This window comes from Esox lucius, chromosome 9 (assembly GCF_011004845.1).
Source record: "Esox lucius isolate fEsoLuc1 chromosome 9, fEsoLuc1.pri, whole genome shotgun sequence".
NCBI lineage: Eukaryota > Metazoa > Chordata > Actinopteri > Esociformes > Esocidae > Esox > Esox lucius.
The window spans coordinates 14,903,319-14,929,894 of NC_047577.1; the positions used below are offsets into that span (position 1 = coordinate 14,903,319).

The 26,576-nt window shown below is 48.7% G+C and overlaps 2 protein-coding genes across 10 annotated transcripts in view; one reads left to right on the forward strand and one right to left on the reverse strand.

Moving 5' to 3' along the window:
- Positions 1-134: 134 nt before the first annotated feature.
- Positions 135-11,892, forward strand: LOC105012285 (ubinuclein-2). 2 transcript variants are annotated; one of them, XM_029122338.2, is made up of 15 exons: positions 135-726; positions 1,525-1,668; positions 1,835-1,945; positions 2,228-2,362; positions 2,711-2,814; positions 4,034-4,562; positions 5,012-5,082; positions 5,190-5,426; positions 5,516-5,632; positions 5,745-5,942; positions 6,126-6,168; positions 6,271-7,689; positions 7,869-8,055; positions 9,715-9,783; positions 10,097-11,892. In XM_029122338.2, exons 1-15 carry the CDS (start codon positions 427-429, stop codon positions 10,141-10,143), a joined length of 3,711 nt encoding a protein of 1,236 aa, XP_028978171.2. In that variant the 5' UTR covers positions 135-426; the 3' UTR covers positions 10,144-11,892. The 2 variants fall into 2 exon arrangements, with proteins under 2 accessions (XP_028978171.2, XP_028978173.2); XM_029122340.2 differs by lacking the exon at positions 9,715-9,783.
- A 1,472-nt stretch (positions 11,893-13,364) lies between these two features.
- The window catches only part of LOC105012284 (myosin-10), a 59,257-nt gene continuing 46,045 nt past the window's right edge, over positions 13,365-26,576 (reverse strand). For all 8 annotated transcript variants that reach the window (XM_020049804.3, XM_020049801.3, XM_020049803.3 and 5 more), the window contains 16 exons: positions 26,111-26,282; positions 23,359-23,571; positions 23,079-23,223; positions 22,735-22,941; positions 22,152-22,256; positions 21,779-21,931; positions 21,364-21,612; positions 20,966-21,178; positions 20,461-20,673; positions 19,277-19,438; positions 18,459-18,676; positions 18,252-18,375; positions 17,528-17,736; positions 17,182-17,290; positions 16,386-16,558; positions 13,365-15,613 (listed from right to left, as the gene is read on the reverse strand). In XM_020049804.3, the coding sequence (XP_019905363.2) occupies positions 15,463-15,613; positions 16,386-16,558; positions 17,182-17,290; positions 17,528-17,736; positions 18,252-18,375; positions 18,459-18,676; positions 19,277-19,438; positions 20,461-20,673; positions 20,966-21,178; positions 21,364-21,612; positions 21,779-21,931; positions 22,152-22,256; positions 22,735-22,941; positions 23,079-23,223; positions 23,359-23,571; positions 26,111-26,282 (2,816 nt within the window). In that variant the 3' untranslated portion in view covers positions 13,365-15,462. The remainder of the gene's footprint in view (positions 15,614-16,385; positions 16,559-17,181; positions 17,291-17,527; positions 17,737-18,251; positions 18,376-18,458; positions 18,677-19,276; positions 19,439-20,460; positions 20,674-20,965; positions 21,179-21,363; positions 21,613-21,778; positions 21,932-22,151; positions 22,257-22,734; positions 22,942-23,078; positions 23,224-23,358; positions 23,572-26,110; positions 26,283-26,576) is intronic.

Here is a 26,576-nt window from a genome sequence, read left to right on the forward strand (position 1 = left end):
ATGATTTTCTTATTATCGCCTATGATAGGGGCGGGTGTAAAAATTGGGCGCACGCTGGTTGGCCACGATAAACCCCCCTCGTTCACGCTACTTCCGTTTTGTATGTGCGCGCAGGCTCAGTGACCCCTCTCTGCTCTCTGATATTTTATTTACTCCTGAAATCCAAGATGGCTGCTTTGAATGTCTCGGTCCCATAGCAATTGAGGATGCAAGTAGCTACTGAAAAAACAACTTTTCCCCTGCCATCTCATCCCCTGCAATTTAATTCGAATGGTGCGGAGGACCCCCTTACATCTTACTAGTCACTAATTAGGCATTGCATCTTCGCGTAAACCCCTTCAATTCGCCAATTTGAAGTAGTTTCGCGAAGTAGCTCGTGCTGTCGCTGTCTGTCCGGAGCGAGGTTCAGACAGGCAGCTCATCCAAATGGCCGAACCGAGAAAAGTACAATTTGTCACCCTCTCGGCCTTCGCTACGGGATCAGCCACGGAGTCTAGGAAACGCCGGTTAGAGGATGACGAGGCCGACATCGACTTGGATGGAGATGGAGAGGTCGACTCTACCGCGACCGGGGCAGGAGGTGGCAGTGGGCTTTTCGGCAAAACTGACGACAAGGACAACGCTAAACCAAAACGGATTACCGTACGATTGAACCTTTCTCTGTCCGAGCCCAGTGATCAATCGTCGGCGGAGTTTAACTACGCCGAACTCCTCCAAAACATCCAGGTATCTAGTTAGGCCAGGGAAGACCTGGGTTTACAGTTCATTTTATTACTGTCTTAGGAAGTGAGTGCATGTCAGAAACTAGAATAGGGAAGTGTGCGCACCTTGTTTTTCCACGGACAAACGTGGTCGGAGGGAGGAAATGACCAGTAATGGACTTCACACAAAAGACCCTAGCTCAGCCATTCATTCAGATAGTCACTCATTCACTTAGGCATCTACTAAACTCAAACCTCACGTCAATTTTCTAGTTTTACTTGTAGAAACTCCTTTACTTGATGCTGCGCTGCTGCTTTGCCACGCTCGCTAACTTTCCAACTCGCTTGCTAGTTCACACTACTAGACACTTAACAGCCATTATTGTAGCACGTAGCTAATGGAGGTGCCCCAGTGCAGTTTAGCCTCCTATGGGTGACATGTATATCACTGTGTTGAATGGATGGAGTGGGGTTTAAAATACCAGGATGTAGCCAAGTAAAGGGAGTTATGCAAATGTTATGTGATTAGAACACCCAGGAGTGGGTGTAGTCATTATTACATTATATAGTGGGTTGCTTTTTTATTTTTTATTGCCCTTTGCATAACAACTCCACTGAATGTAATGCATTGTTTTCAAACTTGTGATTAGAATCTATAATATAGTAGAACTTTCTGAATGCTATTACATGACATTTACATGCTTTACATCAGGCACAATAACAACTACATTATATGCTTTGTTGGTAATTATTTATTGTGAGCTAGCCCATTTTCCCCCCAAAAGTTAGTTTACTTTATTAACAATTCCCCTCTCCCTTTTAGGCAAAGAAGAATTCTCATACCCCAACTCAAACGTCAGCTCCCTTTTCTCGGCCTCCTGCCCTTGACCCTAACGACCCATTTAACGACGACGAGAGAGAACGACTGCAGGTGGAGGCCATGGCCAAGAGGTTTGAGAGCAAATATGTAAGTCGCTTTTTGGAGCCGAGCATAAAACACAATGCTCCGATGATTTTGAGAGTATTTTTTTCTCTTTTTCTCGGTTCTCCTATTGAATGTGGTTAGCTTATTCAGTCTTAGGACCACTGGTCATACGGTGCGTGAATGTGAAAGCATGTGTCATCTGCGACAGGGCAATGTGAACGCGGCAGGGAAGAAGAAGAGGAAGGACAGAATGCAGGATCTGATTGACATAGGCTTTGGCTATGACGAGACGGACCCATTCATCGATAACTCAGAGGCTGTGAGTATCCCTAGTTCTCACCCTCCGCGTCCAGTCATCTGGAAATACCTTTAAACGCCGGGCAACACATTGATAACAGCACTCTTCAGACTGTAGATCAATCGCAGCATCTTGTGTACGCCAGCATGCGTGTTTACAGAATCTCTCCTTCGGCTCCTTAAGCTGCAAAAGCCCTTCAGGTCCACCACAGTGAAATGTTGTCATTTGTTATAGGGCTTAGTGTTGTTGTTTTTCAAAGAACTGTTCAGAATGTAACCGCGGACATTTTCTTTTGTGTAACAGTATGATGAGCTGGTCCCGGCCTCACTGACCACCAAACTGGGAGGCTTCTACATCAACACGGGGACGCTGCAGTTCAGAGCGGCGTCCGAGTCCGAGGGCGAAGACGGTGCCAAGGACGGCCAACCCTGGGTGAAGGTGAGATACTGGCATTGCATGTTTTAGACAGCAAATTAGAGTCAAGGGGTAATGCAAATGCAGTATTGGTAGTTTGGTAAAGTGCCTGGTTGAGACTTGAGGTAATTATACTCTGGTATGGACTTAATTCAGTAACTCATGGATTCAATAGAAATGTTAGATTTAAGTTGATGACAAATTAACACCATTCCGATTATGAACCCAAGTTAATTTAAATGTAATAGATTTTGAGACCCTCCATGGACTTTCTTTTTGAATTGACTAAATTGGTTTGAAGAATTGAGCCCAAGCCTTGTTTTTTTATTGTTGATTTGATTTTCTAATGATTTTGCTTTCTGATGGTAACAGAAGCTGAAGGATGGTGACGAGCAAGGGATCAAGAGAAGAAAGAGGAAAGAAGGGAACAGCTTGGAGGAGAAAAAACCCAAGAAAATCAGAGTTCCAAAACCAGGGTGAGATGAAATGACAGACATCAGAACTTCTGGTGCCTGTTATTATGTCTGCCTTCATTGAGGACAGTGATATAAAAAAAATAATTCTGAATATTTTTTTTTAGAACAAATAATTCAAGGGGATATTAATGTATGCATATCGCTTAAATCAAAATTAATTTTTTTTTAACCAGTTTTTGACCCATTCTTTAGACATTATATATTATATATTAGATATGTATTTTTCTTTTTTGAATTTACGCATGCCAAACTTTTTAAACCGCATTTATTCCTTATGTTTTGTTACAGTATTTACATAGCACCTACCTGTTATAAACAGTCACCTGTATTGCAAATGAATCAACCAAGACACAATCATTTCAAAATAGAGGAATGATTCAAGGTGGTTGGACGAGATATTTAGCTTTTCCATGACAGTTTTATTCTGTGACTGCCGTTTTAGTAACTTTAGTCAAACATCAAGAGTTTTCTATTTAGCAAAGGAAAACCCTTACTGTAATGTCTTGGGCCGGCAGGACTTATGGTTAGTGCACCTCATTATTAACTGCAAGGTTGCTTGATCGAATCCCGGCGTTGATTAAACGTCATTAATTGAATATCTTGTAATGATATCTTGTTCAGTTATGCCCCAAACCGTATCAAATGTGCACTGGAATTGTACTTTCCAGAATAGCATCGAACACAATGGAAGAATATACATTTTGTACCGATATGTATCTTTCTGACATGAGCCACTTTCATGCTGTCTCTGAATGGCCTGTGGGCTTGTGGGAAAGGCCAAGTGCCCTTAACAAAGGCTCCATTAGCTACGCTCTGATAGGCTGATCACGCCACTGTTATATTAATCGGCCTATTCTAAAGAGCTCCAGAAATAGACCAGCAGCTATGAGGAGACACTTATTTCCCTTCCAGTATCCTGCAGAAAAGACACATGTTGTCTGATACCGTTCTTGTGTTTGAACGGAGATTACATTCCCCGCTTCATGTATATATGAGAATGGCCACCCGAGGCTGGGGTTTAATATCGGTCGCCTCTCTCCGGCTATTATTTGGTTCGTTCTTTGATTCTGTTAAAAATATAAATGAAATAGGCAGAGTGTCTAATCGAATACAAAACTAAATAAAAAAGCTCTTCCAAATGTTGTAAAATGAGGATTAATCCTCTTCATCCTCTCTCTCTCTCTCCTACACTCTCGCTCACTCATCTTCCCCAAAACAGTGTCTCTTCTCTGATGAACATCCACCGGCCAGAGAAGAAGAAGAGGAAGAAACTGATGAAGGACTCCCTTTGCTTGGCGGCCATGCTGTGCCGCTTTACCCGGGAGAAGCAGGAGATGAGGAAGATGACCACCGGCGCGCCACAACCTGGCCTGGGTAGCTCCCTGAACAATGCCTCGCGAGCCAATCACCCCCTGCCTAACTCCAACCTGCACGCCACCGCGGCTAACAACGAAGTCTCATTGGCCGAGCTCACCGCGGACCCCGCCATGATGTCACTGCTGTGCTCGCCCAGTGACCAGGAGCTCCAGGACCTTCTGGGTGACCTGGAGTTCATGGAATCCGCGGGCAATTTGGACGGCTGCATGCCTGAAGGGGAGAACAGCCTCGTTGGAAGTGGAGTTTCAGGGCATAAGGCAGGTGGGGGGTTAGGAAGAGGGCCTGGGGCCTCAGGGGGTCATCTACACCCCCCTCCGCTTCCCGACGGCCTGCCCCCCCCCCTCATCAAGCGCATCGAGGACCTGCGGATGGTGAGGTTTTTAATGTTCCTCATAGATTCCTTGGTTTATTGTTGATGTGAACATCCCTAGATTGAATTCCGTAGCTTCCTGGCACGTCTCACAGTTGAATCGCGTCGCAGCCCTTTTCTTAAGCCAAGGTCAAGCCGATATGGCGAAGTACAGTTTTTCTTGTTTCTTGAAGATGTGTGATGTATTTTTTTGACATGGTTGTAGAAGCCCAAAGAGAGGCTGAGAGAGGAGCGCGTTAGAAAGGTCGGCGGGAATGCAGGAAGGTAGAGTAGCGTTCGGACAACCGGTGCCCGGGAGGGAATGAAGAGAGACGAATGGAGGAAGAGCGCAAACTGACAAGAGGGCGAGGCAGGCGTGCAGAAACTGACGCGGAAGGCTTATTTTAGCTGCTGTGTACGTTTCTGTGGAGCCTCGCTCCGTGTGCTTATTCAGCCTTTTCTTCCCCGCAGGCCTCGCGTCAGTTTGATCAGGAGGGGAGAAAGAAATTCTTCACCCTGGATATGAATAACATCCTGCTGGAGTGAGTTTGTCATGGTTCTTGACACGTTCCGCATCTTTGTCTCCAGCCTCTGTCACGCTGCTAATATCAGATTGCATTGTGATCTCTCTCAACCCCCCACTCCCCAGCATCGAGCTCCAGGTGCAGGAGCAGCCGACGGCGGTGCGGGAGCAGGTCTACTCCCACCTGGAGGCCTTCGTGCCCTGCAACAAGGAGGCACTGCTCAAGCGTCTGAAGAAGCTCAGCCTGAACATCCAGGACGATCGTCTCCGCGCGCCCCTGCTGAAGCTGAAGCTGGCCGTGTGTGCCGTGATGCCCGAGCAGATCCAGCGCTACAACGTGGACTGCATGGCCAAGGCCGCCAAGTAAAGACCCGAGCTGCTTCAAACGTGTAATAAACACTTCCAAAGCAAAAGGCACTTCATGTTCACTTTGTGTGTGTGTGTGACCCTAGCAGGCAGCCGCAGCCCATGGAAGGAGAGAAGAACGGCTCGGAGGAGGAGGACGAGGGCAAGCCCGGGAAGAGGATGATGGGCCCGCGGAAGAAGTTTGTCTGGGATGACAAGCTCAGGTATCTACCTCATCCCTGCGCCCCTCGCTCTGGTGGAAATGCGCAAAATGGATGATCGAAAAGGTTGTACATCTGTAACCTCTCTCTCTCTGTCTGTGCGCGTGCGTGTCAGGTCTCTGCTCTGTAGCCTTGTCCGGGTCAAGCTGAGCTGCTATGAGCTGGAGGCATCCCAGTGTTCTCTGTCAGTGGAGGACTACCTGAAAGCCTTCATGGAGAACGAGGTCAAACCACTGTGGCCCAAAGGCTGGATGCAGGCCCGCATGCTGTTTAAAGAGAGTCGGGCCGTACACAGTCACCTGACTGGGAACATGTAGGTTAACTGTTATAACGGCTGTTCTGCATAGAAATGAACCGAAACAACTGGAAAGGATGATGGAATTATTAACTGATTCATAGATCTGTAGTTAAATTGAGGGAAAGACAGACTGATAAGTGGATGGATGGGATTAGTTTTCTTGTGTTAAGTTGAAACATGATTTGTTTCTCTGTCCAGGGTCAAGAAGAGGATGCTCCCCATCCCCCGGGCTAAAGCAAAGGTGAGGGACCCGTCTTCGTCCTCAACGTTTGGTCCAAGAGAATATCCCAGTGCGCGTCGTGGTGTGCCTGTCGCTAACCTTTGACCTGTCTGTGTGTTCCAGGAGGGCCAGTGGACCCAGCAGAGACCCAGCCTCCCCGCGACTACAACCCCCTCCCTCCCCCATGTCCCCACCGCCCCCTCGGTCATCCAAGCCCGCCGGCCCCCCTCCTCCCCGTCGGAGCCCATCTGCCTGTCCGACTCGCTGGACGAGGACCTCAGTGCCCCCTCGCTGGACTCCATCTCCCATGCCCTGGCCTTCCTCAGCCAGGCCGCCAAGGGCCTGGGTCCTCACGGGGGCCCCGGCGACCTCACCCTCACCTCGCCACTGTCCCCCCCGCCCCTCCAGATGCCCAACTCCTCGCCCCCCTCCGTCACCCCCCACTACTCCTCGACCTCCTCGTCCGTTCTCACGTCGCACTCCCTCCCCAAGGCGAACGCCGCCTCGTCCGCCCCGACGTCGTCTGTCGCGACCACGCCGTCTACCTCTCCCGCCGCGTCCTCGCCGGGCCGCATGCAGTTGGCGGGCGTCACGTCGGTGTCCCGCGGCTCCGACGGGCCATACAGCACCACGAAGCTCCCGGGGTCGGCGGCGCAGACTCCGAGGCACAGCGTCGGCGCGGCCGCTCACCGGCCGGGGGGCGTGGTCGGAGGGAGCAAGCTCCACCCGCCAGCGTCCCCGTCCCAGCCCACCAAGCAGCGCCCGCCTCCCACGGCCTCTCCTCTCCTGCCGCCCCACCAGAAGGCGGCGCTGGGCTTGGGGGCGGGTCTTCCAGGGCCAGGGAAGAGCGCTGCCAAAGCCGTCAGTGGCAGTAACGGCAGCGCCGCGATGAGCACCGCGACCTCCTCCGCCCCCCAGTCCCGCGGCGCCAACTCCCACCCCCAGCAGCCCTCCTACCTGACCTCCCCTGTGGCCACCTCCCAGACCTCCTCCAGCCATCAGGGCAAAGCCAACCCGCCACACCAGTCCAACTTCATCACGCCCATGCAGGCCACGCTCACCAAGTCCTCCCACAGCAGCAATGCCTCCCCCATCATCAAGCTCACCCCTAGGCCACCCGCCCCCACCCCTCCTCCGCCCACCTCCTCGTCCCCCACCTCGTCGTCCTCCTCCTCCTCTCCCTCCCACACCCTCCTGTCTCACTCGCAGATGATGGCCAGCCCACTCCAGTATCAGTCTCCCAAGACCCCTGGCTTCCGCTCCCCGTTCAGCATCCCGGGGGGGGGTCAGGTGAAGGGCCAGGGCTGTTACAGCTTCGCCGGGGGCCAAAAGGCTCCGACCGTTATTAGCAGCAGTAGCTCCAACAGCAGTCCCTTGGGCATGTCGCCCGTCTCCAGTCGCCCGGACAGCAGCCCCTCCCCCTCCGTGGTCTCGTCCAGTCACGGGCCAAGGCAGAGGGCCGTGGGTGGTGCCAAGGCAGTGAGCAGTCGGGCGCCGATGGCGACCATGGCAGCACCCCCGGTCACCTCACATCTAACACAGGTGAGTCAGCCAATCACGGGCAACCACCGAAAGGGTCAAGGGTGAGAAACAAATGATCTAAAAACCTGGTGCATTTTGTCCATGCAGTCAGAGAACAGAGCAGTTATTGTGTGTCAGACATTTGCTATATTGTCATCCCGTCTCTTCCTGCATCTCTCTGTCTTTCCCTCTCTCACTAGGTGTCTTCTGGAAGCCCCCTCCTGGGGGGTCCATTAGGCTTTGGGATGCTGGGGGGGCTGGTGCCTGTCTCGCTGCCCTTCCAGTTCCCCTCGCTACTCAACTTTTCTCCCCCCGGAGCTCCGGGGGTCAGCGGCTTGGGCACAGGAGCCAACTCAGGATACACCCTCGCACAGAGTGACTTAATGGGTGAGTGTCTGACCCCTGATGTGTCAAAAAACACTGCATGCAAACGTCTCCAAGCAAAATGACTCATTTGTACTCTACATTGTAAACTATTCAGCAGAATTCTGCTCCAAATACTTGTTACGGCACATAGCATGTCGCCACACTCTTAAATAACATATTCTTCATACTTCCTTACTGTGGATATATTTCATCAAATGTTTTATTCAGATGACAAAAGGTATAAAAGCTCATGTTGTGCAGGTTTAGTTTGTGTTCCTCCTGGCCAGGGGGTGTGTTGTGCAGGTTTAGTTTGTGTTCCTCATGGCCAGGGGGTGTGTTGTGCAGGTTTAGTTTGTGTTCCTCATGGCCAGGGGGTGTGTTGTGCAGGTTTAGTTTGTGTTCCTCATGGCCAGGGGGTGTGTTGTGCAGGTTTAGTTTGTGTTCCTCATGGCCAGGGGGTGTGTTGTGCAGGTTTAGTTTGTGTTCCTCATGGCCAGGGGGTGTGTTGTGTAGGTTTAGTTTGTGTTCCTCATGGCCAGGGGGTGTGTTGTGCAGGTTTAGTTTGTGTTCCTCCTGGCCAGGGGGTGTGTTGTGCAGGTTTAGTTTGTGTTCCTCATGGCCAGGGGGTGTGTTGTGCAGGTTTAGTTTGTGTTCCTCCTGGCCAGGGGGTGTGTTGTGCAGGTTTAGTTTGTGTTCCTCATGGCCAGGGGGTGTGTTGTGTAGGTTTAGTTTGTGTTCCTCCTGGCCAGGGGGTGTGTTGTGTAGGTTTAGTTTGTGTTCCTCATGGCCAGGGGGTGTGTTGTGCAGGTTTAGTTTGTGTTCCTCCTGGCCAGGGGGTGTGTTGTGCAGGTTTAGTTTGTGTTCCTCATGGCCAGGGGGTGTGTTGTGCAGGTTTAGTTTGTGTTCCTCATGGCCAGGGGGTGTGTTGTGCAGGTTTAGTTTGTGTTCCTCCTGGCCAGGGGGTGTGTTGTGCAGGTTTAGTTTGTGTTCCTCATGGCCAGGGGGTGTGTTGTGCAGGTTTAGTTTGTGTTCCTCATGGCCAGGGGGTGTGTTGTGCAGGTTTAGTTTGTGTTCCTCATGGCCAGGGGGTGTGTTGTGTAGGTTTAGTTTGTGTTCCTCATGGCCAGGGGGTGTGTTGTGCAGGTTTAGTTTGTGTTCCTCCTGGCCAGGGGGTGTGTTGTGCAGGTTTAGTTTGTGTTCCTCATGGCCAGGGGGTGTGTTGTGCAGGTTTAGTTTGTGTTCCTCCTGGCCAGGGGGTGTGTTGTGTAGGTTTAGTTTGTGTTCCTCTTGGCCAGGGGGTGTGTTGCGTAGGCTGTCGGTACTGAACTATAGTCTGCCCCAACAGCAGTGTCTAGGCTCCAGGTTTCTCACTGTAACCCTCTGCCCCGGTCTGGTTTTCCCGTCCACTCCTCCCTCTTCCTAACCCTCTCCCTCTATCACTCCTTCGTTCATTCCTCCCTCCCTCCATCCTCCATCCCCTCCCTCCCTCCATCCTCCCTCCATCCATCCTCCGCCCCTTCTGGTCCCCGTTTACATCTGTCCGCACAACCTTTCTTTCCGATGCTTTATTCACGGTTCTACTTTCATCCCTCTTTAACATGCTCTTTTCTCGCCCCTTGTTCCTCTCAACCCCTCCCTCCATTTCTCCTCCTGTCCATTCCTCCCTCCATCTCTCCTCAGAGCTGTATAAGAGTCTCCAGTCAGGTTCACAAGCTGCTCTACCTCCTCACTTGCAGCTTGCTTTCTCAGGTAAACTTCACTCCCCCCCGTCGCCCCCCCCCCTCTCCCGTTGTCGTTCAATGTCGCGCTCATGTCTCCGACCAATAGGGTTGGCCCGTGGCGTGTCGTCTCTGTCCCCCCCCACCCACCCCCCCACCCTCTTGCTCCAGTTTTTGTGGTGATTGCAAAGCATGCGGCCCGTGTGTCTGATCAGGTTGTGAACCGCTGAAAGCATGCACGCCCCCGTCCCCCGTTGAAGCCTCGTTAGGCGTCGGGGGCGTGTCCTGCGCCCATGTGTTCCCGTTCATGACGTGGCCCTTCCTTTCGCCCATCCCACACGCAGATGCCAACCAAAGCCCAGGTGGCGACATGAAGAGGAAGTCCCACTGACCGATGGAGATGCAGAACGGAGAGTGACAACGCATCCTCTTCTGGAGACATCCACTACGTCGGGGGGCGGGGGGGGCACTTTGATTGGACAGACAGACCCAATGATGTAATACAGGAGGGAGGAGCCTCTCCCTTCGATACAGACGGACTTTAGGAATCACTTCCCTCTCACTATGGCGATCTATTAATTTAATTTAATGGTATTTTTTATGATTACTGGGTTAAAGCTGGGCCTGGGGGGGGGGGTTATTATGATGAACTTTGAACCTTTTTCTTGTCAACATGTTTACATGACCGACCTTTATCACTGTGGAATGAAATAGGACAGGGAGGACAGGGTTGTATTCACTAGGCATCAAATGGAAGACATCTGGCCCGGACAGGGAGGGGCTGCCTAAAGCGGAAAACACCTGTTTCACTTCCAAAAAAACGGGCCCCCCACGCGGTTCCCTAATAAATATGACCCGAGAGAGTATGCTAACAAGTCATTTCATTTGTTTTTAAGTCAATGTGGAATTAAACTTTTTTTTTCTTTCCACTTCAGCCATTAGAAGTATTTCTGTGGTTGTGTAGCCTCTCAATGTGAGAAAGGCAGTTATTTACCGATGTGGGATGGTGTGTCCATAGAGCTGTACCGTTTTAAAGTCGCCTCTGCTCCCCACAACTGACTGTTAGGGTAGTCTAGATAATATTAATATTGATAAATTATTTGTAATTTACACAGGGACAAAAAAAATGTTTATGAGGTGTGTGTGTGAGTGAGTGGGATTGAATGTGTGTACATAAACAACATATTATAATGTACTGTATTTTCTTTCCAGGTCAGTCTGTGATATGGTTGAGTGTGAGAATTGCATATTCAATGTGTGTGTGTGTGTGTGTTTTCCCCTCTCCTGCTCAGCTTGTCTGAGGCTGTATATTCACACTGGACCTTTTCGGTAGGAAAAAAAAACTTGAACTGTAGAAGCTAGATTCCTCTTATGGTTGGAGGAGTGGAGAGTGAGAGGGGGAGAGTGATGCGAGATTGTAGCCTACTTGAACTTTATTTTTTAAATGTAATTGTTAATTAATTTACTTTGTAAACCGCTTATCAACTCAAACACACTCACAACTCAATATAACAAAACGCCTTAGTTTGTAAGTTTTATTGAAGAACTATGCAGGACTATAAATGCTTCAATGCAAAAGTGCAAGTTGTCGCTTGGCTTTCAACCTCTTTTTCAACTGTCAGCGTATTTTCTGGTAGTTGTGATTGTTTGGTGTGTGGGTGGGTGTGCTGGATGTATGTCAGACTCCTTTTTCCACCTTAAGACCTCCTTACCTACTGAATACCTCTTGAAACTGTTCTTCCTTCTTCCCCTCTTCCAATATCTGTACATCGATCATTCTTCATCCCCCACTTCAGATGTCTGTATGAATTCCAACCAGCTGCACCAGGAACGGCACCAAAGAGGAGTTTCATTGCAATTGATGGGGTGCGTTGGTCTGTGTGTGTGTACATGTGTTTGTTTCAACATTCTCTTCTAATTGTACATCGATGAGTGTTGTCACTCTGTGGTCTGTCAGATTGTCATGGTGAAGAAAACTTTTTCATTTCTGTAACTGGAGCAGGGGGTGACATTTTGAAGCTTTTACGCTTCGGGGCGGGTAAAAATGACATTTCATGGTAACTGGTTACAGTGATTAATTCGGTCTCTTTTGTAGATTATTTTTGTGTCGATTATGGAATAAAAATGTTTTGTTTTCAGAGGGTCCTGTGAGTCAACTTTTGTGGTCTTGTAACAGTCCTCGGGTGCTATGACAGTCTTTCAGAAGAATGCTTGAATGTTGAGCAAAACAGCTCACACCTCTAGAAGGTGACTGATTGAAGTGGGTTGGCCGCTCAGTCAACCTGAAAAATCCCTTAAAGATATTAATCACACCGTGGACTGGATCTTCAGCACGTCAGAGTGAATTAAGCCCTCAGTTTAAAAATATTGGAACTTGGTCCATAGGTGCTACACGCCAAGTTACGTGCAGAACGGGCATTCCGTCCCAGAGTAGATGAGTGTAAGAGAATTCTAAATGGAGCAGATGAGGCAAATTTGCTATTTGTGGAGACAGACCCAGCTATCAATTTCCACAATTCTTTATCAGAACTGATGCCCTTTACCCTTCTGCCAAGTTACCTTCTTAGACTGTCTCAGAATGCACACTTTATGCCAGAAACTGAAGAATAACCAACGCAAACAAATACAATAGGATTGCAGCAGCTATTTGTTAATTCTACTATTTAAATTTAGATCAGCTGCTGCTCGGTTAGGTGGAGACGTAACTGGACAGCGTGGGAAACAGAATAACAGATCTATAATGGAAAATTCACACAGTTACGAATACAGCGCTACTCCAGGCCTAACAAGTCGGAGGACAATGCTCTACAGGTGGCTTTGTGTCAACCACGAGACAAAACGTCTGCGGGTTTCGGATGCAGCTACATCGTTGATACCACAGAACAAAAGCCAAGTAGCTGTTAGCTGCACCTGTTGCCACTTAATGATCGGGGAGAACATAGAAACGCATGTTGACATATGACTGATTTGAAGGTCTTGGCGAAGGACAAACTCCAATCCATCAGCTTATTTCTACAATGAATATGCTTTATTTTCTTTTACAAAAAAAAATAAAAAATCACTGTCTAGAAATACAGGAGGTATACAAGAAATAAAAGGGAGGCGGGGCGGGGGTATTTGCAGTTGAATGGACGCCTGGTTGTCAACAGCCAGTCAGAGAGTAATAACAGAAATAAGAGTGAAACTACATCATGGATGTTAAAGCTTTTACCAGTTGAAATCACATTCTACTGTTGAAGGGGGAGCAGAAGGCTTAACATGTCACATAGTTAATAGTAACACTGAATTCTGACCCACCCACACACACACTACCTAAGGAAAGTTGACTACCAGTGTATGAACAGGAGTGGTACACACTGGGTATGATATGAAGCACAGCAACAAAAAAACAAAACAAAAAAATACAAAAGGGTTTGACCAGGTTTGCCTATTTAGGTTGTTGGGTAATACACTGTGTGTGTGTGTGTGTGTGTGTGTGTGTGTGTGTGTGTGTAGACATTTTTTAAATACAGATGCACACCATGCATTGCCTGATCTTATTTAGTGTCTAAAGGCACTTAAAAGAAACGTCATTGCAGCCGAGCTAACATTGAAGTAAAAGGTCAACGCAAGTAGCAGGTTACCCTCTTTCTTTTAATTCTGAAGTGAGCTCAGGAAAACAAAGCCACAGGATAGAGAAAGCAACTGGATAAGTATAATGTAGCATGTTAAAGTCCACATAAGCAGGGATCATATCCACTTGTTTTCGAGCTTTGAGATGCAGACCACAGTCGAAGGCTGTCTTATCTAGGAATGCTAAGTGCTTGGTAGTTGGTATGTCAGCGCTTGATAAAGTTATAGGGAAAGACGGGGTCCTACTGATCTCCCAGACTATGGTGTCAACACAGAAGACCACTCCCTGGCTCAGAGTGGTAGGCTTTGGCTAGTCGAACTACATGTTCAATCTAAGCTTTAGTGTTGGACTGAGGCGGCTGTACATCGTGGCCACTCACAGAAGAGCACAGGGCTTCCTGGTTCAAGGGACGACACAACGACCTTGTGCAGTTCCGTGCAGTTTAATGAATCCTCCGTGATACGCAAACCAACGACCTCTGAAGATTTTTGCTTCTTTTTACCTTCAAAACAAGTGTCTCTTGAACAACCCCCAAAAAAATTACGAAAACACTGACCTACATAATTTCTAAATAAACCCCTTTTTAAGTACTGAAATGTTGTAGCAAAGGGGAAAAAAAAGCTCTTCACCGTAAAACCATTTTCCAGTTCGTTTTCCATTTTTCCAGAACAGGTCCAAATCAGGAATCAACCAAATCGGCTCCTTGTTTCCTTGTAGTGTTTCGAGGCAGAATAAAAGTACATCAGGAAGACACTCATGCAATGGCAGAAGCAGAGGCAGTCTTTTGTCTGGCCGTTGACCTTTGACCTGTCGTTATTGTAGAAGAAAGTTTTGCTCAAGAAGAGAAGATGGCTTTACATTGGGTAATACCCTTGTATTACTAGACAAGTTCCGGCAGAAGATGACTAATGTTGGTTTGGGTTGTTGTGTCAGTTTTGGAGTGTAGGGGTTCACATACATACTGAAATGGGCCTACCTGCACGCTCACACAGTTCAGAAGTAAAAAGCACTTGTACCTAAGATTACTTCATTTAAGTGGAGCACATAATTCCACGCCTAGAGGGGAGGGGTTAAACTAACAGGAGGACTGGAACCCTCGCCGGGCCTAGCGGCTGGCCTGACCAGAGTGGGGCTAAACTAACAGGAGGACTGGAAAACTCGCCGGGCCTAGCGGCTGGCCTGACCTGAGGGGGGAGGGGCTAAACTAACAGGAGGACTGGAAAACTCGCCGGGCCTAGCGGCTGGCCTGACCAGAGGGGGGAGGGGCTAAACTAACAGGAGGACTGGAACCCTCGCCGGGCCTAGCGGCTGGCCTGACCAGAGGGGGGAGGGGCTAAACTAACAGGAGGACTGGAAAACTCGCCGGGCCTAGCGGCTGGCCTGACCAGAGGGGGGAGGGGCTAAACTAACAGGATGACTGGAACACTCGCCGGGCCTAGAGGCTGGCCTGACCAGAGGGGGGAGGGGCTAAACTAACAGGATGACTGGAACACTCGCCGGGCCTAGCGGCTGGCCTGACCAGAGGGGGGAGGGGCTAAACTAACAGGATGACTGGAACACTCGCCGGGCCTAGCGGCTGGCCTGACCAGAGGGGGGAGGGGCTAAACTAACAGGAGGACTGGAACCCTCGCCGGGCCTAGCGGCTGGCCTGACCAGAGGGGGGAGGGGCTAAACTAACAGGAGGACTGGAAAACTCGCAGGGGCCTAGCGGCTGGCCTGACCAGAGGGGGGAGGGGCTAAACTAACAGGATGACTGGAACACTCGCCGGGCCTAGAGGCTGGCCTGACCAGAGGGGGGAGGGGCTAAACTAACAGGATGACTGGAACACTCGCCGGGCCTAGCGGCTGGCCTGACCAGAGCAGGATTGACATTAGACTAAAAGTTAAGTAAGGCAGATTAAGCCGGCCCATTGGGAGTATTAGTTGTCTCTTATAGGACCAAGTAGTCCCGCCTTGTTTTCTAGTGTTTTCTTCTGCGTCGCTGCCTAATGAACAGGACCCTGGTTCTCCCTGCCGGTGGCTCATGGACAGGAGGGAGAGGCGGAGGTGTTGTCGTCATGACGCCAGGCCGGCTAGTCGGTAGCAGACAGGGGCCGTCTATTCAATCTGGTTGGAGACCAGCGTGTCGTTGTGGTCGCTGGCGCGGCTGTCGGCGTCATCGTCCGAATTGTCCACAGAGGCCCCGTCCATCTGGAGCTGACGACTGCGGCCTGAGCGGCTGGACGAGAAGCTGACGGGGCCACCGCGCCTGAGGACAGGAAAACAAACGCACAGTCAGCCAACTCTCCCACCAACCCGGTCCCAATTTGTCTTGTCTGGCAGTAAACATCAACAAGCAGAAATACAATGTAAAGTGGAAATATACAGTGCCTCTGGTATTATGTTTGAAAACTCAGCCAAGAAAGAAGCCAATATTCAAAAAGAACCATCTGGAAGCATGTGTGTGACTAATACAGAGACTAGTACTCCTCACACCAGGATAGATCTATGCAGCCAAAACTCAAAGCGCTGAGTCTGGCTCTGTCTCAACACACACCTTCCCTACAGTGAAGTATGGTTACGGCAACATGATGTGGGGAAGCTTCTCATCAGCCGGGACTGGGCGTCGTGTTTAAATTGAAGAAGGAATGGAGGGAGCAAAATGAAGGGAACATCCTTAGGTCTGCTAAAATAACTAAAAACCACTGTGGCTTGGGAGAACAGTCAGCTTCCAGCGTTATAAGAGTGTCCTAAAGTGGTCCAGTCAAAGTACTGATCTCAATTAAATTGAGAATCTGTGCTGCTAAAATACTCTCCAGTAACGTGTGCAAAGCAGGCACATTATTACTAAAAGTCTTAAAGCTGTTATTGTGTCGAAAGGTGGCTCTACAAGACGTGCGTGTTGAATACTTACGCAAGAAACATTCTATTTCTGTACGTTTTCATCCAAACGTTTCCCAGCGTTAAACATGTCCCAGTGTCATACAATAAACTAGCGTGGGGGTTTTAACTGGTCGTGGGTCTGAGTACATCGCCCGCACCTGAGTCGGTTCTTCAGCGTGTTGACTTCTCTGGTGAGTCCCTCGCTGGCCTCGGTGGCGTCGTCCAGCTCCCTCTGGAGTTTCCGGCGGGAGGCGTTGGCCCTGGTGGCCTCCTCCTCAGCCTCCTCCACCTGACGCTTCAGCTGCTTCATGCGCGAGTTCGCCTTCTCCATCTGGCACACAGGGAGGGAAACGGTTGCAACGCAGCATGTCACAGCACACTGCGTTTTCTATACAGCGCCCCGTTTGAAGCCCCTCCCTTTTCATCCGACTCGAGACTGTGATGATTATGTCTTTTTATGTCATATTAGGACTTCTCTTATTCAAACGGATTTTTAACCATTATCACACTGTGTTAAACCTTCTCCCTAACAACAGCCTGGGAGCAGTTAGCAACTACCTCGCTCAGGGACAGAATGACCAATCATTTACCTAGCCGGCTTGGGACAGCAACCTTTGGGTTACGGGTCAGACCCAGCGACCTAATCTCTTATTTTCACTTCATGTAAACAAATGTTTCCCAAGCCCTTTACACTCAAATTAAGGTTTTAGAGAAAAGAGTTGAGGATAGACACAAGGACTGACAGAACCAGATATAGGTGTGTGTGGTGTGTGTCTCTCTCTATAGTGAATGCGTAGTTAAATGGCAGCCATGGTCTGGTACACCACTCTGGTTCTAAATGTCACACTACATTCCCTTCACGGTGTGTTTGCGTTGCCTGGTCCCCAATGACTACCTCCCAGCGGTTCTGGGCTCGGCTGCTTACTGCCGTCCGGGCCTTAGACGACCACACACCTGTTCTTTGTACTGGTCGGCATGGCGACGCTCGTCTTCCACCTGAATCACCACCTCCTTCAGCTTCTTCTCCGTGCGACGGACGATCTTATTGGCCGCTGCCCTCTCCCTAGGATAAGGGTAAAGTGTGTGTGGGCGGGGTGGTTATGACTCATTTCGGACCACACAGCCAGGCCATGTCCCATTTATTTGATCATACACACTGAATCTCCACGTTTAAAGGCGATCCGAACAGTCTGACATTGTCTAACCACCAACACAGGGTTGGATATAGTTTCAACCCCCTAACAGGTCAGCTTCTGATTCCCTATAGGGTCCTTAGATTCACAGTGTCTAGTTGTCTTACTTGGCCTCTTGTTCCAGCTGCTCCTCCAGCTGCAGAATCTTGGCCTCCAGGGCGGTGATAGAGGCCTTAAACTTGGACTTGACCGCCCCCTCCAGCTCCCCGAGCTTGGCCTTGAGCTCTTTGTTCTGCCTCTCCATCCCCTGGCGGGCGTTCTCGCTCTTCTGGGCCGCGCTGCGCTCCCCAGCCAGCTCCGTGCTCAGGGTGTCCACCTGGAGAGCACAAGTGAGAGTGTTAGTCCTTTGTCACACACACACACACACACACACACACAAACAAACAAACCAAATCACACCCCATTAATTGAGGGGAGGGTCCCAATTCAGAACAAGCTTCCCAGCCTCCACTTCACATTACACCTCCAAAACATTAAAGGGGAACTGTGTAGAATTCTGCCTCTAGCGTTTAATAGACTGGCTCTGAACAATAGTATGACTTGTCTCCTGCTCCTCTATTCGCTAGTCCAGGGTGGTTTAGGCAGGGGGGATAGTACTGCTGAGTAATACTAGTAATACTGAGTGTCTGAAGTTAGTACGAGGAGATAAGTTGATGCAAAGTTGAGAACATTTAAATGGGGATTATCTCAGGCACCCCAAACTATTTCATAGAAAATAATATTTGAATTAAAGTCAGTGTCTGTAGATGTATTCTAGTCATTCATGCTTGTCTAGTGGTACAGTAAAAATATTTCATATGAAGCTGTCTTAAGAACATGTCTGCTCTTGACCTGCATGGTGGTCTTGCGGAAGCGGTCGTTAAGCAGCTCTGTGTTGCTCTGCTCCTCCTCCAGTTCCTCCTCCAGCTGGGAGATACGTGCCTCCAGCCTCCTTTTCTCCTCAAGCAGGGACGACCTGCCGCAAATACACAACGCATTTAGTAGCAGTAATCAAACGCTGTTCCGGGCAATATCAAACTGTCACTCGTGGCCACTCACTTCCCAGTGGCGCTGTTGGAGATCTCGTCAGCCAGCTCGTCTCTCTCCTGCTCTGCGTGTCGACGACCTCTCTCTGAGGCGGCCAGGTCCTCCTGCAGCTGAAGGATCTCAGCCTCCAGGCCCTTGAGTTTCTTCTCGTTCTCCTTAGACTGGGCAAAGATTTCATCCCGGGTGGCTCTGGCCTCCTCCAGCTCCCTCTGGTAGTCCTTCATCTGGGCCTGCAAGGGGGCGGCACAGAGACACTGTCAGACCCACTGGGGACAACTGTAAATTTGGGGTCAATTTCAGTTCTGACCCTCCTCAATGCTTCTTCCTTTATATGGAAGAATGTGAATTTGGAATATGTTCTTTTGCTCCTGAAATGACTGAATTGAAATAGACCCCAAATTTGGAGCTGCACTAAATGGAATAGGCTTATGCCAGTGGGTAAGTTACACAAAGCCATACCACACCAACTGTTCAGCATCTGGGATGGAATCTAAAGACGGACAACTGTAAAGGACATTTTCTAATCTATGCTAAGTTATAGCTGGCTAATAAGAACAGAGTATCTTGGTCAGGCACAGATATCCTACCTGTAGAGGCTAGGGGTCCATTAAATTGATAAAAACACAGATGCAAGACATGTTGATTATCAAACATCAGATAACCACTTCCTAGTAATTAAGTAAAGTAACTGACATTTCAATTTTTCATTACAGCTGGGGACTATTTATAGTGTCCTAGAATAAGGGTTCTGGTCTGGGATCAGGTTCCCACGGTCCATTTTGACTTAATGGTTAGGATCTAACTGATCTTTCAGAATGCAGATGTCCTACCTGTAGTTTTCGTAGCTGTTTGATGGCTTCGTCGCGGGCCTTGTTGGCTGCTTCTATCTGTCCCTCCAGGTCTTTCAGGTCCACCTCTAGCTTCTTCTTAGCGGCCACGGCCAGGGCTCTCTGCTTCCTCTCATCCTCCAGCTCTGCCTCCATCTCCCGCACCTGGGAAAAGGGACGGACGAACAGTTAGTATCACACTGGGGAAGTGAAAAATGTGTTGTCAGCGCTGCCCTAACCCACAATATCTAAACTGCATGTAACCACACCGAAGTAGAATGCTGATGACCTCAATTGTCCACACATTAGGCTCAAAACTACTGCCCACACTGATCTTTGATGACCTACCAATTGTAAGACCCTGCATTGTATTTGCATTGACAACTCTTCACACCCATTGGGTAAGTTAGAGTTCACTTGTGTAATACACATATGGCTTGATGATTAACTGGTGTTGCTACTATTGTCATTCAAACATTTATCATGTAGTATGTATATCATATAGCATATATTTTTGTAAGCAAGTTACTTTCAGGTGATATAGTGGAAATGTACAAGTACTCATTCAACTGAATAAAACATTTTATAATATTATTATTCATATTATAAAAGTATAGAATGTACAATATTATTTTCTATAACATTGGATGTTCGCTGAGACTGGACTACATTTTCAAAGGCCTCATGTATATTTATCACCATTCATGAACAACATATTAATGCTTTTTCACAAAAACAGCCGGCATTAATTCACTGCTATTAGCACTTGTCAAGACATAACATTAGCCCAGCAGTTGCTTTGTCGTTTGAGTGTTTTCATTTTGGCGATGAAGGAGGTGTAACTGGGTTGGAGACGTCACAGTGTTATATCATGATGCATGGTACCTCTGTATATATGCTGTGTTGCATCACAATCCCATGTAGCCTTGTGTTGTCATGCACAATTCGACAAGTTCCCACTGTGTTGATTAAGGCACATCCTTTAACCACTTTCAATTTGTGGGGAATTTTTACATACAGCAGTTTTTTGTTACGATCTTCCAATGTGAAGCGACAGGTGTGGCTTTGTGACAATGAAAACACTAGCTGCCACTTACGGATTTGACAACTCCAACCAGTTGCACCTCTGACCGACACCGATACAGGGATGCATTTTGCTCCCCTAAAATGTCTGCCGTGTGTTCTACCTGTTTGACTAGAGTCCTCTTCTTCTCTTCACCCTGTTCATCTCTGGCCTGCAGGTCTCTGTCAAACTGGGCCTTCATGGCCTGCATGTTGACCTCCAGGCGGAGCTTCCCGTCCTCCGTGGCCTGCAGCTCATCCTCCAGTTCCTCCAGCTGGGTCCTCATCTCCTCCACCTGCTGCTCCAGAGTGCGCTTCGATTTCTCCAGTTCGTGGACCTGCACACCCAGGCAATGTCAGAAACAACCAGGTCAATGTGAGCCAAAGTTTCACCGGGCCGCATCCAGCGCCGTATTGACAATACACAAGGAGGCCAGCCGTGGAAATAGAATGTGTAAAAACAACCAAATGCCTTTTGAAGGAACGTTCTGTGGTAGACTCACAGTCACAGTGGAAGTTCACATGGAATATTTGGGAACGGGACTCCTTATCCAGGACCCCAGGGAGACTAGCGATTGCTAACGTACCAATCAGCTAACTAAGATCAAAACAAAAAACACAGTTACGTACACTCTTGCCCACGTCGTCCTTGGAGCTCATCAGATCCTCCATCTCGGTGCGGAGCTGCTTGTTCAGCCTCTCAAACTCCTCCTTGGACTCCAGAGCCTCCTCCAGAGCCCGCGCCATGGACAAAGCCTTGGTCTCCTTCTCTCTGGCCTCAGCTTCCGCCTTGTCCCTTTCCTCAGCATAGCGTGCAGAGATGCTCTTCTCCTCAGCCAGGAGCTGGTATATAGAGCGAATGGGAGTTAACCAGGACAGCCTGAGCTTAATGATATTGAGAGCAACATGCTGTGAAACCTACGCAAAGTCAGTAAAAAAACTGTTCACATGAGGCCCAAATACATTTTCAATAGTTCTGTTTAAATGTCAAGTCTGGGGTGTTGTTAACAAGGGAAAACAAGGTGCACCTGGTCAAACTTCTTCTGCTTCTTCTCCAGATTGGAGACGATGGTCCTCTGGTGGTCCAGGTCCACCATCAGGTCGTCCAGTTCCTGCTGTAGGCGGGTCTTGGTCTTCTCCATCTTGTCAAAAGCACACGCCTTCTCTTCCAGGCGCTGGCTGGTCAGCTCCATGTCCTTCTGGAGCTTCCTCTTCACCTCCTCCAGGGACTCCAGGTTTCCAACGTCCTCATCCAGCTTCTTCCTCGAGTCAAACAGCTAGGCGGAGAAGAACAGCACTTGAAGGTGTTATAGCATTGACATGTTACTTACGTATTGGACACAAGTTGAACCGATGCTCTTTGGCGCGTGAGGAATAAACAACACGCTGGAATTAACATCCCCCTCTGGCGGCCTGACATCCAGAAGGCCACGAGGACCGTACCTGAGCCTGCAGTGTGGCCAGCTGTTTCTCCAGGTTCCTGCGGGCCTCCTCGTCCTCTTCCTGCTGCTCCTGCAAGGTGCTCTTTTCCTCCTCCAGTTGACGAATGCGTCCGCTCAGGTTCAGCTTCTGACGCGTCTCCTCCTGGAGCAGCTCCTACATGGACGGGAGAACCAACAGATGCCACACACACGCACACACATTTCAAGCGCAACGTTAAACATGAAATGCTAAGTAGGGATTTCTCAAGGCACCTTTTGGTCTTTGAAAGACAACTGTCAAACAAGAATTCATTCTTATGCTTTGGATACACCAATAAGAGAAAAAAGATAACATGAAGCCTGGTGGTCACGTCCATAAGGTGTCTCTTCCTCACCTGTGTGTCTTGCAGCGTGCTCTCCAGGCTGGCGGCATCCTTGGCCAGCTTAATTCCCTTCTTCTCAGCGTCCTCCAGCAGGGCGGTGACACTGTCCAGTTCCGTCTGCAGACACAGATATATAAATATCTCTCATATTCACATGAAAACGTATATGCATCCCCTTATGACAACAGTATTTAACAGGTGGGACACTGACCTGTAGACAGGCCCAATGGGTTGTCCCCTAACCTGTAGTTTGTGGGTGTGTTCGGCCCACTGGGTTGTCCCCTAACCTGTAGTTTGTGGGTGTGTTCGGCCCACTGGGTTGTCCCCTAACCTGTAGTTTGTGGGTGTGTTCGGCCCACTGGGTTGTCCCCTAACCTGTAGTTTGTGGGTGTGTTTGGCCCACTGGGTTGTCCCCTAACCTGTAGTTTGTGGGTGTGTTTGGCCCACTGGGTTGTCCCCTAACCTGTAGTTTGTGGGTGTGTTTGGCCCACTGGGTTGTCCCCTAACCTGTAGTTTGTGGGTGTGTTTGGCCCACTGGGTTGTCCCCTAACCTGTAGTTTGTGGGTGTGTTTGGCCCACTGGGTTGTCCCCTAACCTGTAGTTTGTGGGTGCGTTCGGCCAGCTCTGCTTTAGCCCTCTCCCCCTCGGTGGCCCGGGCCATGAACTCCTGCAGCTGAGCCTCCATCTTCTTCCTTTTGTGCTCCGACTCAGTCTTGGCCTGCTGCAGCCCCTTCACCTCGTTAAACAGCTCCTTGTTGGCCCCCTCCAGGGAACACTTGTTCTTCTCAAGGTTGGACTTGAACTACAGGAGGACAGAGAGGGGTTGTGTTATACATGGGAGAGAACAGATCCCCTGGCTCAGAAAACTAGTGTGATTGTAGTGTTACTACTGAATGTGATATTTAGTTGTGTTATTAGATGATTGACAGGTGACCACACCCTCTTGGCTTGCTCCAGCTGCTCAGAAAGCTCCTCCAGGGCTGTGGAGTGTCTCTGTCTCATCTCCTGGACCTGGGCCTCATGGTTCTTGGTCTCCTCATCGATGGCCTTCTTCAGCTCTGTCACCTCCAGCTCTCGCTTGGTCCTAAGAGGAGACAGTAAACAGGTTCAGACTGGAGAAACACTGCAGTGCCAACCATACCTGTATTGAGCTGGCGTAGAATTGTCATTGCACGTAGACATTTTAAATACTCATAAAGTTGAAACATCGTCCCAGTACCTGAGCTCCTGCTGGGCAGCGGTGGTGTCCAGGGTGTCCTCCAGCTCAGTCTTCAGGGCCTCCAGTTCCTCACTGAGATCCCTCTTCAGTTTCTCCGCTTTGTTCCTGTAGGCCTTTTCAGCCTCCAGGTCCTCCTGCAGCTCTGACAGCTGGGCCTGGAGCTCCCGCACTGCCTTCAGCGCATTGTTCTTCTGGGCCGCCTCGTCATCAGCCCTGGTTGTGAGCACAAACACCATTAGTAACAGCCTTTCTAGAACTTCACTGAACAATTAAATGTGAAAATCATCAGAGTAGCTAAGATAACCTGTGAAGAGTGAGCTCAAGGCCAGGGTCAACACCGTCCAATGTTTCCATCTACAATGTCAACTAAATCCATTTAAATAAGGACATTCTCATTTTCCTTCTGGCCATGACTCCTGATTGCTTTATGTACTTTTTCTTTTATTGACAGAAACCATAGAATATGCTGTATGATTGCGTTTTATATAGACCTACAGCGCCGGGAAAAATTAAGAGACCACTGCACCTTTTTCTTTCCTTTCCAAAAAAGTCGAAAAGGAAGGTTTAAATGAGGAACAGAAGGATTAAAATGAAGAGACCTCTGCAAATTGAATGCTTCTGTTTTTTTTTTTTTTTTAAAGGAAAGAAAGGTGCAGTGCTCTCAATTTTTTCCAGAGCTGTATATAAACGTCTGGACTGGTTGAACCCTTTTTCCGGAGCTGTATGTGCCTTTAAATATGTTGAACACTTCGATAAATGATCATTCCACAACAAAAGTATGGATTTTCTGCAAGAACCTATAGCGCTAAATAAATGACCAGTTCCAACTACTAGACTCTGTCCAGTTTGTTCTAGTTTGGTATCAGAATGGAGAAAGCCCAGTAACATCTCTTCTTCCATTTTTTCCATCCAAGGGTCACAAACAATATGTCATACACCCAGTACTGTGATAGGACCATAAATGTCAACATTTCTGGTTATTTAGGATAAAAACTATTGAACACAAAACTGGTACAAACAGCACAGTAATCACAGTTGCAGAACCTCTCAAAAAGCCCCCCAGTGAGTGAGACTCCAGCCTGGTGACAAAACCCCCAGTGAACACAAGATGGCAGTGTGATCAACTCCAGAGCGGGTGAGCTGATGGAGGACCAGTGGTGGGTCTCTGTGCGCCTGAACAGTTTGTCTCCCCTACGCGTCTTCCTCTCACTCTCGTCAGTAGAAATGCCACTGACCTCAAATCAGGGAGCAATGAGACTGAATGTGTTCTTGCTGGTAGTCGGGCAAGATTAAACTGCTGTGTCCTGCCAGCTTTCCTTAGTCAATCCCCTGAAGGGGCCAGGACCAAATGACTTGTGGCCAGTAAGGAATGACTAATGACGCCAGGACTAACAACAACAGGAATAGAACCCAACTGATGTCCTGTCTCTTCCGTAGCCAGAGGAGGAGCTCATTAGTGTGCAGCCTCAGCTTCTCTAATCAAGGGGGACCTAATTGAATGTGACACCAGACATGTTGCTCATTAATATTTCTCACCGCTGTGACTTACATCTAAATTGACTTTGGATTACAAAGAACGTCAGCTTGAAAGAGTGATTCAGGTGACACTTTAAAGCAAGGTAACCCTTTGTTCTTTTGGGTAATATCTGGTCATGTTTCCTTTATCTGGATGCTCTGTTCCAAATCTACTGAAAAAAGTACAGAAAGTGAAGATCTGTAACCAATTGCCTTTTAGGTGTGAGGACAATTCATCATGGCAGCCATGCCCAAGTGGAGATCCCTCTTCCTTTCCGTCTAAAAAAAACGTGTGAGGCGTGAACAGGCCACATCAATCTCTATTAATCTATCTTGGCATGTGCATGTGTTGCAGATCTCCAGCGAGGGTGACAGTCAACAGTCTAGCACACATTTCACAAGAGGCATTAGCTACAGGTCAAGTCAACCGGTCCCACTTAACCAGCAGGGCTGAGTGTGTGGCTGGCTCTAATCCTCCAGCGCGTGTAACCTTGGACCTCATTTGTCAACCGTGAGTAAATCTCACTAGGTTCTGGTGTACGTGGATGTCCTAGGAACTTCTATTGACAGGTCAGAGCTGTACTACATTTGCACTAACCTTTCGCTTTACTTTTTCAAACGAAACACCCATGCTATTGTGACTGTTAAAGCCAGGCTAAACATTTGTAAGTAAATGAGCCCAAAAAATTCACTATAGTCAAAGTGGTTCATATTTTGTTTAACGACCGGTGTTACTACTTTTTAAGACCGGTGTTACTACGATCTGATGCTGGGGCAACAACCATGTATCTTATCTATTGCATAGGCACACTAAGGTCAGCTTCAATCACAGGTGGCTGAACAGGCAATGGATTAATGGGGATATTTGTTTAAGAATTATAGAGAAAGAGAGCGATTTCTGGAAATACGATCACTTTTCAGGCCTTTAAGAAAAGCATGCTGAAAAACAACGTATTTTTTTTTCAAATTCCATTATTTTCCTTCTCACTAGACTGTTGCTATGGGGACAGGAGACAAGGAACAGGCAGTGCAAGTGTGTGCACATCCAGTCGGTATGGTCTTAAAAAAGCTCTCCATCTGGCCAGGTTGCCACGGAAACGGACCGAACATGTTTCCCCAAACCTACTCTGTAGTTCTAACCTGCGTGTCACTATTATTGCCTCCATTTCAGCACAGAGGACAACCCCTTATGAAGAGCTGTTCGAGGAATGGAGGTCCAGCTGGGGTCGGTCCTCACCTGACCAGAGTGGCCTGCAGCTCCTCCTCCTTCTTGGCCAGCTGGACCTTGAGCTCATCTATCTGGGCCTGCAGCTCGGCAATCTGGTCCTGGAGGTCTGTGGTCTCAGCGTCCAGCTTCCTCTTGGCTTTCTCCAACTCCTGGCGAATCTTCTCCTCCTTCTTCAGACGCTCTGTTTGACACACACAGAGACACACAAGGGGGGTCAACTAACTAACACACATAGATGATCTCCCAACACACAACTCCAGCATTCCACTTAAGCAGTAGTGACCAGACTCTTCAGCTCGATAAGTAACTTATTCAATGTGCTGTCGGAGCTGAAATGGAATACCCGCGTGACCGTAGAATGGTGTTATTATAATCAGATCTAGTTAGGAGTATTTGTCAGGATTTCGTGAAGATGGTCTGCCATCTTGAGGTAGTTGCGTTAAGTCCCACAGTAACCTCTCCGGAGTCGCAGTGG

Bases quoted from the DNA above. Each gene is read 5' to 3' on its own strand.
- LOC105012285 (XM_029122338.2), top strand. From the start codon at position 427: ATGGCCGAACCGAGAAAAGTACAATTTGTCACCCTCTCGGCCTTCGCT. The intron at 1,669-1,834 runs GTAAGTCGCTTT...CATCTGCGACAG, and splicing joins AGAGGTTTGAGAGCAAATAT to GGCAATGTGAACGCGGCAGG. The intron at 7,690-7,868 runs GTGAGTCAGCCA...CTCTCTCACTAG, and splicing joins TCACCTCACATCTAACACAG to GTGTCTTCTGGAAGCCCCCT.